The 14,397-nt window shown below is 35.8% G+C and overlaps 1 protein-coding gene across 5 annotated transcripts in view; it reads right to left on the bottom strand.

The window, feature by feature from the left end:
- Bili (FERM domain-containing protein 8 Bili) overlaps positions 1-14,397 on the bottom strand; it is a 360,304-nt gene that overhangs the window by 117,872 nt on the left and 228,035 nt on the right. For all 5 annotated transcript variants that reach the window (XR_016548904.1, XM_090398633.1, XM_090398635.1 and 2 more), the window contains one exon: positions 7,873-8,061. Coding sequence is in view for 4 of the 5 variants with exons in the window: in XM_090398633.1 (XP_090254759.1) it covers positions 7,873-8,061 (189 nt within the window). In the remaining variant the exon portion in view is untranslated. The remainder of the gene's footprint in view (positions 1-7,872; positions 8,062-14,397) is intronic.

Below are 14,397 nucleotides of genomic sequence, written 5' to 3'. Positions count from 1 at the left end.
TATATATATTGTATTTATTTTTTATATGGCCTAGAAACTCTGTTCTAGAGATCAAACAGAATTTTTGAGCCACTTCAGGTCTCCAGTAAGCAAGAAAACTGTGTCATATTAGGCAATGAAATCTCTCGACTGAAAGCCATCACAGACATCCGTGGCTAGGTTTGAACCTGTGACCTGTTAGTTGGAGAGCAGATATATTAATCACATGGGCCATCCAGGCCAGCTAATTATCAAAGTTGATTTGATTGTTCCTCATATAAGCATACAGAACTTTTCTGAAAAATCTTGATTCACTTGTTATGATTTTTCATGTTCTATTGTTGTGTTGGCATTGGTGTAGATGATGATGATGGTAGTTGCAGTTCATTATTGTTGGTGGATTTGAGTGGTGGAGACGGAGAGTTGTGAAGTAGGTGCTCTCCCTCGATGAGTCTTTGGACTCCCTGGAGGTGTCACGTAATAATAATAATAATTAATTGCATGAAAACATCATTGGAAAGTTCAATATTGTCCTTTCTCAATGTTTGAGTTGCAGAAATAAAATTGCTATAGGTGAGTCCTTTTCACAAATAAATATCACAATTAAACAGTTTGCAACAGGCCATAACTATAAAAAGGTTTCTCTTATATGTAACATTACTAAAGAAATGTCTGATTACAAGAAATAATGCATTTATGAATAGATTTAAGAAATGATTACATAAATGATAAAACTATAAACTATCCTTTCCTTTTTCTTTCTTTCTTTATTTATTCAAAATCAGCAGTTGGTAAAAAAAAATACCAATCTAAAATAATATGATATTGCTAAATAGCAAACTATTCTACAGTCTTGTCTTTAATATAATAAATTTAGTTTAATCCTTTATCCAAGTGTGAGCAAACAAAGTTTGCGCCTGAAAGTATCTTCAGGACTGGGGTAAGGTGGTACAACACCAGGGCACTCCTTGCAAAGGTGGAGCAAGCTACCAACACTCCTATCTCAGTATCTCCCATAATGCAAAACACATCTCCTTGAAGATATGTCTAATGTTATGCATTAAGGGAAGGGCCACAACCCAGACTAGTTTCGAACTTTATTGAGGTCTCTTCAGTGGAAGCCAGGCCCAAGTGGAGATACCAAGCAGAAGCATTAGCAGGTCATCTCTACCTATAGGAGTTGCCAAATGGTGTGCCACCCTTTTTTAATAAATTACTCTGGATTTAGAGAAAGATGCTGAAAGTTTATTTTTCACTTGGTTAGAGTATAATAAATTTAGTTTAATCCTTTATCCAAGTGTGAGCAAACAAAGTTTGCACCTGAAAGTATCTTCAGGACTGGGGGTAAGGTGGTACAACACCGGGAAACTCGTTGCAAAGGCTGGAGCAAGTAACATCACTCCTATCTCAGTATCTCCCATAATGCAAAACACATCTCCTTGCAGATACGTATAATGTTATGCATTAAAGGAAGGGCCACTACCCAGACTAGTTTCAACCTTTATTGAGGTCTCTTCAGTGGAAGTCAGGCCCAGAAGTGGAGGTACCAGGCAGGAGCAATGGCATCTCTATCTATAGGAGTTGCCAAACGGTGTGCCACCTTTTTATTAAATTACTCTGGAGATAGGAGTGATGTTAGCTTGGTCCACCTTTGCTACGAGTTGCCGGTGTTGTACTACCTTACCCCAGTCCTGAAGATATTTTCACGGGCAAACTTTGTTTGCTCACACTTGAATAAAGGATTAAACTAAATTTATTATATTCTAACCAAGTGAAAAATAAACTTTCAACATCTTTCTCTAAATCCAGAGTAATTTATTAAAAAAAGGTGGCACACCATTTGGCAACTCCTATAGGTAGAGATGACCTGCTAATGCTTCTGCCTGGTATCTCCACTTGGGCCTGGCTTCCACTGAAGAGACCTCAATAAAGGTCAAAACTAGTCTGGGTTATGGCCCTTCCCTTAATGCATAACATTAGACATATCCGCCAGGAATTGTGTTTTGCATTATGGGAGATACTGAGATAGGAGTGTTGGTAGCTTGCTCCACCTTTGCAAGGACTGCCCTGGTGTTGTACCACCTTACGCCAGTCCTGAAGATACTTTCAGGCGCAAACTTTGTTTGCTCACACTTGGATAAAGGATTGAACTAAATTTATTATACTCTAACCAAGTGAAAATAAAGTTTCAACTTGTCTTTAATAATTTTTGTATATTTGTGTCTATTGTTCACTTTGAAAGCTGCTTAACTTCGATTTTTTTTAGAACTGTCATACATATTTTTCTTTTCAATTTCATAGTAATTTTTATTCTGCTCAAAGCTAAATGATTATCACTTGCTATTTCAAATAACAAGTGATACAACTGACTCTCATTATAGCACACATCATTATAACAATCCTGCTTGTTAACAAAAACTGAGAAGCCCAATCAAAGCCTCACAAACAAATGCTATTCTAAAAAAAATTTATCATAGCAAAGCTATTCATTATAATAAACTATTTCAGTGGTCCCCTATGAATCTGCTACAAAGAGAATTGAGACTATCACTATCAACAATAACACGTCAATAAGTATTTAATTATTTCTTATTTCCCTTCTTTGTGTTGCATGGTGTTAGCAATGACTAGTCCATGTCGAACAGAAATCCAAATAATTTAATTCCTTGGTGAGAAATAGATATTCTGAGTATTTTATACATCTTTTAAATAATGTTGACAGCAGTTGTGAAGCAGTATGGCGTGAAGTGGAGGTGGACAGGATGAAATGTTTAGTAAGGTGCTGCTATAGACCTGGTCATGTGGAAGGCATTTAGATGGAAATGTTTAGACAAATTGGTCAGGCTAATAAGAAAAGGATGATTTCAATTATGATAATATAGATGAAATGAAGAGACAGCATCCGAAAAACAAAGAAATTAAATCCTGAGTTTTTAAGGGATAACTACCTTAAGCAGTATGTAACAGAGGCCACATACATGGATCGAAGTCTTGGATTTGATTATCTTATCAGAAGATACTGTTGTAAATGAAGTGTCACATTTTCCTGCAGTTGGCAAAAGGACCATGAGGTGTTTAGTAGAGTGGTGGCCAGCTATAACAGGACTTTTGTGAGAAACGGTTATATCTAGAACTATAAGGCAGGTGATTATAACAAACTCAGGATGCAGCTTGTAGTGATATCATGGAATGAGGAATTGCATGGGAAGGAAATTAGTGCTGCTTGGTTGCAACTCAGGAAGTATTTGGCAGAGGCAATGACCGAGTGTATTCCAAAGGTCAGGAGATTAAATAAGGTAGGTATAAAATGGATGACTGAAGAGGTGAAGTATGCAATCTGAAAGAAAAAAGGCATTGTGGAGGCACACAAGATGAGTGGAGATTATCAATTACATGAGGAGTACAAAGAGCAAGCAAGAAAGGTAATTCACTTAGTAAGGGTAGCAAAAGTGCAGTGTGAGCAGCACTTATGATGCTAAAAGAAATCCTAAGGAGTTTCTTTAATATGTGGCCAGTAGAAGGAAGAATGATTTATGGGACGATGATGTTGGTCAGTGATAATGGAAGAATGATAAACACTGAGGAGGTTATAGTACAGGTGTTTAATAAGCAGTTCATTAAAGTAATCCATCCTTGTGATTGTAACATAATGCAGAAATTGAGAGCAGTGGGAATGGGAAGGATTCAATGATGATGAGTGAGGAGGAGATATATAAGGAATTGAGTAAACTGGATGTCAGCAAAGACATGGGACTTGATGGTGTATCTATCACCACATATCTTGAGGTAATGTTACTGGGAGTTAACAACTTTAACTTAAATTTTCAATATGAGTCTTAGATTAGCCCAAGTTCCAAAGGAGTTGAAAGATGGTAAAATTGCTAAGGCTTCGAATTATAGGAAAATATGCTTGTCTGGAATTGTGGTCGATGTTGGAGAAGCTAGTGAGAACCAGGACAAGGCAGATGCACAGCTAATTCTCTTTTTACACGGCCTTTTTTTTTTACACAATTTCGAAATAACACGGTTTAGAAAACAAAAGGAATTCTATTTTTACACAGTATATTTTGATTAACAGAGTTCAAATGGCACTTACTTTTAAAATTTCTGTTTGAATTCAGTTCTGTTATGAAATGTTAGGAAATGATAATTATAATTTTCATTTCCTAGAACGGTACATATGTACTTAAACTTGACTTTTAGGGACCCCCCCCCCTTGATGTTTTAAATATCAGGGATTACTCTACGCTATACTAATTTCTTTCAAAACTGTCCAAAATTATTGAAAATGGTGGCTACAACGTAGATGAGATCAGCCCTTTTTTGGAAAAAAAATGTCAAGTAGAACTTATATAGTGAAATCACAAAAAGTGTTGTAGCAGTAAAGCAGCTAAGGATTGTGTGACTATTATTTTGCAGCAATGCTTCAGGAGATCATATATTAAAACCATTACTCATTAATCGATCCCAAAGACTGCAGGCAATGAAAGGTTTGGATTTTAACACATTACCAGTGCACTGGAAGGCAAACAAAAAAAGGTTGGGTTACAAAAGAAATTTTTAATGAATGGTTGAATCAATGTTTTAGTCCAGAAGTTAAATGCTATTTGATGGAAAAAAAAAATCTGGATTTAAGTTTTATTGATTACAGACAGTGTGCCTGGCCATCCTGTTTTAGAACACCTAAATGTGGAATTTTGTTTTCTGCCACCTAATACAACCACTAGACTAGGGTGTGATCGCTACCTTCAAAACTTACTACATAAGAAGAACATTCCAATACATTTTAGATAATTTACTGACAGTTATTGATATGTGGAAGAAATTTTCTATTTTGGATTGCATCAAACTTGCTAAGTTGGCATCATCAGAATTGAAACCATCAACTTTAAATGCATGCTGGAAAGCTACTTGGCCAGAATGTGTGAAAAAGAAAAATCCCATACCTTTGCATACAACTGAATATCCCAATATCATCAGATTAGCACATGCAGTTGGTTGAGAAGGATTTGATGATTTTTTTGTCTGCAGATATTGAAGAATTGATGGTTGACAAGTGATGACAAAATAATAGAAGCTGTCCTTGAGAATCTCGATGAAAAAGAAAAAAGTGATGATGATGATGAAGAGATTCCACTCACTGCAAGATTAATTAAAGAAAGGCTTCAAATGGCTAATAAATTGCAGTCATTTTCTTACACATGATCCAAATACTGAACAAGTATTTGTTCAGTATTAAAATATTTTCAATATTTTAAACAAGAACAGTTTAAATGTGAAGTGAAGTCATGTATAGTGCGATATGAAGAATTATACAAAGATCTAGTCTAAACAGGATCTCAATGATTAATTATAGTTTGTGGTGAAAAAAAAAACAAACCTTCAGAATTATTGGAAATTAGTGCTAATTTAGTTCCTTTTACTGAAGAAAATGTTTCACCATTGCAGTATATGAACAGGATGCCAAAGTGTTTCAAGTGCTAGAAGTGATTTAATTATAGTCTCACACAAAAGAATGTGGCTACTGTCAGAAAGTGACAGCAAATAAAATTTAACTAAAAATCATATGCGAGGGATAGATTTGGGTCTTTTCAAATTTCTGTTTTATTAGTAACACTAGTTTCTTTAAGAAAGATTCACATATATATATACTTTAAATAAGTATGCCTTGGTCTTGCACTACTTTGAGGGTCAGCTAGACTTCCAAAAAATCTTCCATTAAAATTAAATAGTTTTATTCAATAATTTTCATGTTTTGTTTGAAAATAACTTATTGTTCGATAAAGAGCCAAGAGGCTATTTTTTCGGCAGTGTAAATTAAGTTAAGGGGATAATAAATCCCTCATTATTTTAAAGCCAGATTTACTATCCCCTTAACTTAATTTACGCCACCGGAAAAATAGCCTCTTGGCTCTTTATGGTAGTAATAATAATATATGGGTACACAGGTCTGGTAATTCGTTAGTAGGGGTATATGTAAGTTCGGTTCACTTAAACCTTGGTATTCCAGGTCTACCTACTCACTAATGAGACCTCAATAAAGGTCGAAACCGGTCTGGGTAGTGACCTCTCCTCATAATGTAAAACAGTAATACATCTCCTAGGAGCTGCATTTTACATTGTGAGAAAATATCAAGGATAGTGATGGAGCTTGCTCTACTTCTGCAACAAGTTGCCTTAGTGTTGTACTACCCAGGTGATGACTTATGCTTGGACTCACCAATAGTTCTTTGGCATGAAACTCTTAGATTTCGATCTCAGAGTTTCGTTTCCGGCTTTAAAATAATGAGGGATTTATTATCCCCTTAACTTAACTTATTGTTCGTATTGGGTTTTCACATCTGGAACCATTCTTCTATTTTTTCATATGCATTGTATTTTTTTTTTTTACACAGTTTTTTCTGGAACTGATCTACTGTAAATAGAAAATTGGGTGTATTTAGATTTTACAAAGACTTTCAATAGACTGCCAGATGACAAACTGGTGGTTAAACTGGAACAGATGGGGTTGGATAGTACATTAGTGTATTGGATTGGAGATTGGCTGTCTGATAGGTATCAGCAAGTTGTGTATGAGAGGAGTGATATCCCAAAAGACAAAAGTCACTAGTGGCATGCCCCAGAGGTATATTTAGGGGCCATTGTTGTTTAATTTGTATGTAAATGACATTGGAAAGGCTTGAAATGGTGATATACAATTGTTTGCAGGTGATGCAAAGTTGGGGAGAGTTACGAGAAGTAGAGCAGATGTTGAAGCTTTGCAAGAGAACCTAAACAGACTGAATCAACAAGTGTGTGGGAATGTCAGTTTAATGTTGCAAAGTGTAAGGTTTAAATTTGGGAAGCAAAGATGAGATGAAGAGTATAGGATTGGCAGGGATATTTTAGAGGAGGTGGAGGAAATAAAAGATCTGGGGATAGAATAGATAGGGACTCGAAATTTTATGGATATTTTGCTAAAATTGTGAGGACAACAACACAGTGGATTAGGGGAAAGATGTGGAGAACAGTGACTTGTAGAAGTAAAGATGTTTTGATTCCATTGTACAAGGTTTTGATCGGGCCACATATGGATTACTGTGCACAGATTTGGTCGCCAGGTTTTGAAAAGGATGACGAGATGTTGGAGAAGGTCCAGAGACGATCGACTAAGTTGGTTTTTAGGTCTCTGGAATGTGGAATATGACGACAGATTGAGAGAATGCAAATTACAGAGTTTAGTGGACAGAAGGAAGAGGGGAGACATGATTGAGATGTACAAGTTGGTAAGGGTAATTACCAGATTAATGTGGATGAGATTTTTCATGGAATATCTGGATAGAGAGGGAGAACAAGAGACTATCCCTGGAAGCTGTATAAGGTGGGTGTGAGGTAGGGGGTGAGAAGTAGATTTTTTTGCATGGAGAATGGTGAGTGATCGGAATGCATTGCTTGAGAGTGTGGTGAGTGCAGGACCAGTGAATGCATTTAAGTCGAGGTATGATGAGCTGTGCATGTGAAAGTGGGTCTTCCCGCAATAAGTGTCTTGACTCCATGGAGATCTGTTGATGATAATAATAATAAAAGTTTAAAGATGAAAAAATATGAAATACAAAGAAGAACAAATGAAAATACTAAATAACTTCTATTATTTTTTTCCCCTTCTAATATAAAATATAAAACTGGCAAATATTTTTCATTATGAAGTACATATCGTCAACTAATTATATTTTATTACATAATAAAGTGATTAAAAAATTACTTTAGTTTCTAGGAAAGAAATTTTAATATTAGTACAATTTACAAAAGTCATTCTATGTTGTAGAATATTATTGTGTAATCTATTATTTTATAGTGTAATATTCTATTATATACAGATATAAAAAAATACATATAATTATACTAAAAACTAACCCATAATAAGGCAAAGACCAGCAGAATTCCAAATATTTTCTTAACAGTTTGTAGGGAGGTGTATTAGCAGAAATCATTCTAAACCTGTCAAGGACTCTGTGTTCTGGACCAGGTTTAGCATTAAAGCTTAGTAATGATGACCATCCAGTTTTACAGGCATACTCAGGAAGATATTCATGTATTCTGTTCCTGGAATTTAAAAAAAATAAATAAACAGTCATGTAAGTTGCTAATTTGGACCATTCTAAAATAATAATAATAATAATTAGTTTTTCAATTATAATTTATCTAAGAATTATCCCCTATTGTGTTAGGTCCAACAGTCTGTCATGATCCAGAACTTGGCTTGATATAAACTAATTAATGGTACTGCAGAGAAGTTAATTTTACATACATAGTTTGCTATGCCTATCAGTTCATGTATTCGTTAGCCAGCATGTTTGTTTTCATAAGGGAAAAATACTTATACAGGTTCCTAATATTCTAAATAGAATTTAAACAGGTTAAATAGAATTCAAGCTGATTTTTCCAAGCAACAGACAATGCCACCATTGACGGTGCTATTTGTGAAAGGTGGAACATGAATTATTAAGATTACATCCTTAATAATTCAGACACAATGATTAATTTTGATATCATTTCTTTATTTAGATAGATATTCTTTTGTTCGTTAAACAGTAAAAATTTGGTATAAGTGGTATATTCTAATTTCCAACCTGATTTCTTTGAATTATTCAAATTTACAATGTATGCAGGTTACTTTACAGAGGAAAATCTACAAACAGATTAATGTTACTGCAATGGGTTCCCATTCCCCCTCACTTTAGCTAACTATTACATGGAACACTTGTAAATGCACAAGCACTTGGAATGGTTATGCTTTGTTGATAATGCGTTTGCCATTTGGCCCCATGAGCAAGACACTTTGAATTTGTGTGTTATCTATCTAAATAGTCAACACTCAAAATTCACTTCACAGTAGAAAAATAATCTAATCGTTTGTCTTTTCTTGACAGATTAGTCAACTGCCTTTTAGATGGATCACTATCTTTTTCCATTTACAGAAAGCCAATACACACAGGAAGATATGTACATAATCACATCATTATTCAGTCCAACAGTATGGTATTTTAAAAACGCTCACACACAGAGCTAGGGCTATTTGTTCTGATGATCATGCAGCTCTTTCCATAGAACATACATATTGTTGAGATACTTTCCTAGTCAATGGCTGCAGTTCCTATAAAATAGATAAAACACCACATGGCTCCTCTTACTCACCCCGCCCCTAAAATACACAAGAACAAAATATCACTCTTTCTATTCCCTATGTCAGAGGTACACCAGAAAATATAGCCAAAGTACTGATAAAACATGACCTTTCAAACAACGTGTTAAATTAGCGACTCTGATCTGCTCTTATAAGAATAAATTCCATTCTCTAGCATATCCTGGAGTGCATGAAGTTCCTTGTGACTGCAACTTGGCCTACTATGGACAGACAGGAAGATTTGTTAACATATCCTTTGGTAAACAAAAATACATTCACTACAATTAATATGTCAAGTCGGGACTGCCAGACCATGCTTTCAGCACTTGTTCACACAGGATTAGATGTAAGAAACCAATGTGATATATAGAAGTTGTTCCAGGTCAAAAAGATTATTCTCAGAGTCAGCAAGATATCTATGAAGCATTCTCCGAACCTCAACAAGAATGGTTGCATTAATATGCCAAAACTTTGGGAGAGTGTTATCTTAAGATCCTATACAGCTGTAACACTTTTTTTACAATAGTGAAGTGCACCAAATTAGGACCTGAAAGCTTATATTTGTTACGATTTGAATTGTTTCACTTACGTAGTGTTGCACGTAAACTGTAACATGTCTATGCGCTCTGAAACTGCTAGTTTGAAAAGCAGAGAAAAATAAGCTGGTTAATAAGCACCTTTTTTATAATTTAGTTCATTTGATGTTGTAATATCATTAAAATCGTTCATAAAATCGTTTTATGAACTTTTCCACTGAAAAATAATTGTACCAATTGGCAAACGTCGTTCACTTTATGAATGCACCGATGCTCATGCGAGCTGGCATTATCTCTGCAGTTGTTGATCAGTTCACGTCAGTGCATTTGGTTCTATTGTACTGTGAATCCACTCTTTAGTATGTATCATAATTTTGATAAATTTACTCTCTATGTGGGTGGTCTGAAAAGTTCTTGGCCTCGACCATAGATGGCAACACTATCGGCACAATTTTTTTTCTTCTAAGTTGGTACATCTGTCATAATCATCCATATGAAATTGCAAGTCATTCTATCAAGTAGTTTGTTTTATACAGTAGTCTGAAGCAAATGTGTTGTCTGTATCCCTTGAAATGGATAAAATTGAGTATTGTGCAGTTATAAAATTCTTTGTAAAAGAAGGGCTGATACCACAAGACATTCGAAGTTCATAAGAGTTTATGGGCGTTCTTCTCCTTCGTTTTTGACAATTAAAAAATGGGCTGCCGAGTTTAAACGTGGCCGTACCAGCCTTGATGATCCACGTAAAGAACGTCCAAAAAGTGTTTCGACAGTATTTCTGGTGACCAGAAGTCATTGATCAAGTGAACGATATGGTATTGGATGACCGGCGAGTCAAAGTGCATGAAACTGCTGAGACTATAGACATTTCAAAAGAACGAGTAGGATATCTTTTGCATAAAGAATTGCAAATGAAAAAGCTCTGCACAAGATGGGTGCCATGCTTGCTCACAGCAAATTAAAACGTACTCGCATGAAAATCTCTGAACAGTGCTTGGAGCGTTTTAACAAGAATAAAGCTGATTTTGTGCGTTGATTTATTACTATGGATGAGACTTGGATTCACCATTACACACCAGAATCCAAATAGCAGTCAAAACAGTGGACAGAAGCCGGTTGTTCGGCACCAAAGAAGACAAAGTCGGTTCCATCAGCAGGAAAGGTCATGGCATCGGTGTTTAGGGATGCTAAAGGAATTTTGTTTATTAATTATATTTAAAAGGGTAAAACAATAACTGGAGAATATTATTCCGATCTTTTAACCAGACTAGACAAAAACATTCGTGAGAAAAGACCCGGTTTACAGAAGAAAAAAAATCATCTTTCATCAGGACAATGCACCTGCCTACAAAGGTGTTTTGGCAATGGGAAAATTAAGGGATCTGCACTATGAATTGTTGGAACATCCACCCTATTCCCCAGATTTGTCTCCCTCTGATTTCTATCTCATTCTAAAACTAAAAATCTTCCTCACTGGTCAGCATTTTTCTTTGAATCAAGAAGTGATCGCAGATGTAGAGGAGTATTTTGCAGATCTTACAGAGAATCACTACAGTGACGAAATAATGGCTCTAGAGCATCACTGGAATTAATGTATTAGTCTTAAGGGAGATTATGTTGAAAAATAAAAATAACTTTGAAATTATAAATTCGTTTTTTCATTGTTATGCCGAGAACTTTTCAGACCACCCTCATAATTCAAAGTGTTTATTGTTTTTTTTCAGTTGTGTTGTGGTGATTATTTCATAATTAGTTAATATGGCTCCTAAAAAGTGCAGTGATGAAAATAAATAGAAAAAGAAAGCACCCAAACCAACTATTGAACTCCAGAAAGAACTTATAGCTAAATGGGAAAATGGAACTAGTATTTCTCAAGTATCTAAAGATTATAACTTGGTAAAATCGACAATCTGTACTATCATTAAAAATAGAGATGCGATTAAAAAGGCTAACGTGGCAAAATGAATGAAAACTTTGTATCACAAAAAGATCTCGGGTTGTTGAGGAAATGGAGAAACTTTTTTAGTGAAGATGAACAAGAAACAAATGGCTGGTGACAGTATTTCAGAGCCAATAAATTGTAAAGCTAAGCAACTACATAGTGGTTCATGGGATCTTATTATTATAACGTGATACCTCCAAGGAGTCCAAAGACTCATCGAGAGAGAGGGCACCTACTCTACAACTCTCTGTCTCCACCACTTCATCTGCCAATTACAACTAACTGCAATTACACCAATGCCATCTACTGCCGACTACGGTATTTCAACAGACAATCACAAACAGTCATGCCGACAGTGTGATTCGAACTAGCAGCCTTTGGCTGGAGAGCAGATATGCTAACCACTTGGCCAACCAGGCCAGCATTAAATATATATATTATTAAAAAGTTTTAATGACTGATACCGAGAGAGATAAAGAGATGACATGCATCTCTAGTAGTATTTGAAAAGATACTACTAGTTTAGTAGTTTCATTGAATTAATCAACATCTTCAGGTATCACAATCAAAGAAATATATAATAAATTACAGACTTAAAATTGTATTAACAGAACAAGTACAAAAGACAGTAGTGTGTTTGAAAAACAGATTGCGAGCTTGAGTTCCAATTAAACATAGACTACATGCTGTCACGAGTGTGCCAATACCAAACAGAGGCCACATGTGCGTCGAAAGAGTTTTTTGGATAATTTGTTCTTGAGAAGATCGAGGACTTCTTGAGCAGGCACATTTGTAAAGAGAGAAACAATATTGAAAACAATAACTTAAAAAAAACAGATTTAATGGCCAGTTTCGATATTGTTTCTCTCTCTGTACAAATGTGCCTGCTCAAGAAGTCCTCGATCTTCTCAAGAACAAATTATCCAAAAAACTTTACTTTACTCTCCCATTGCATAAAATCAGGATACTTCAAATATGACAATAAGATCTACTTTCAAAACTCAGGTCTGGCCACGGGCAGCCCACTCTCTCTGATTCTCGCAGATATATTTCTTAACGATTTTGAAGAAAAAGCTATTAACTCCTTCCCCCTTAAACTAAAATTTTGGTATCGTTATATAGATGATATTTTCCTCATCTGGGAAGATGGTATCAACAACCTCAATTTATTTTTAGACCATCTAAACAAGCGTGTCATGAAAAAATCACTTTTATCTTTGAACTAGAATCCGATGACTGCCTCCCCTTTCTAGACCTGAAGCTTACTAGATGTGCTGAGAGTATTAAAATCTCAATTTTTAGAAAACCTACTCATACTGACAGATACCTTCATGCTTCCTCCCATCACTAGCCCACCCACAAATTTTTGTGGGTGGGCTAGTGATGGGAGGAACTTCCAATTTCAAATCCTCTGTACACTCTGGAGTCCTGCAACAGGGAGAAAACATCACTATCAGCAATAACATAGTCAATGAGACTTCTTATTCCTTGCCTCTTCTCTCCATGTGAATTTGTGCACATTTTTATGTTGGAACATGGTGTTAGTAATAACCAGTCCATATCCTGAGCAGAAATCCAACAGGTATTTGCCATTATGATTTGTTTTGCTCTTTTCTCCAAATTTTCCCAAAATATTTTTGTATGTCTGACAATCATTTCCTACTCTGTATATTCAGATCCCCAACAAGGACTAACTTTTTCTTTTTCATTGTGTCAGTTGCTTTTTCTAAAGCATCAAAAAATTCCGCCAGTTCTACCTTAGTAGAACCTTCTGTGGGACCATAGGCACAAATAAGTCTCACTGTCCAGTTCCCCATTCTCATATTTGCCCACATCACTCTACTCGAGACTGACTGCCATTCAAGAAGATTAGCCTCGTATTTTGTGTTGAATACTATGGCTACTCCTTCTTTTCCTTGATTGTCATTTCCTGAATATAACATTTTGTATTTATTGCTCACCAGTTTTTGTCTTTTTTGTTTCGGTCACCCCCTAAAGGGTGATTAGTTTTATGTGATCTGGTACTTATCTAATTCCTCAGCTAGCTCCATTTCTTTGCCATTCAGGCTTCTTAAAACACTTAAGGAATTGAACAACGTAATGAAGGATATAAATTAAATTACACTTTAATACATATTTTCCAATATTTTGGCAACGTCACGTTGCCATCTTCTAAAAGAACTTACAAAAAAAGGCACGTGCATGTAGGCACTACAAACACAGTAACTGGGAATGAAGAGATGAAGCTATTGTTCTCCTAAAACTCCTGATGGTGCCCTCTAGCGGGCTAAGTAGGTGTTCTTGGCCGTTGGGCTGAAGGTCTGCTGATGTAAGCCTCCCAAATTTGGGGCAGTCGCATACAACCAAATTTGTTGAGGTTTGGAGAATTTCTTAAGGCTGAGGCTGATTCCATAAATAGTCTTTCGAATTTATATTTGCTACGGTGTATTACTGTAGCTTTCTTCCACTGTATTCTGTGGCGTGTATCCAGAGCATGGTCTGCAAGACCAGAATGGCTGTACTTGTGAAACCAGATGTAGTCCTTGTGTTCAGAAATTATGATATTCGCTGTCCTGCCTGTTTGGCCAAAGTAAGACAGTTTACAACTGCAAGGGACCTGGTATACACCAGGTAGGTCTAGGGGAAGTGATTGGTCTTTAGTGGAGCTGATAAGGGATGACAATTTTCTGTAAGGTTTGTAACAGGAGGTCAGGTCATGCTTTTTTAAGATTTTGATAATCTTTTCCGAGGTGCCTCGGATGAAGGGAATGGTGATG

This window comes from Typopeltis vanoorti, chromosome 10 (genome assembly GCF_054136105.1).
Source record: "Typopeltis vanoorti isolate ZY-2024b chromosome 10, IOZ_Tvanoo_1.0, whole genome shotgun sequence".
NCBI classification, from domain to species: domain Eukaryota; kingdom Metazoa; phylum Arthropoda; class Arachnida; order Uropygi; family Thelyphonidae; genus Typopeltis; species Typopeltis vanoorti.
This window is presented reverse-complemented; position numbering and strand designations above follow the sequence as displayed.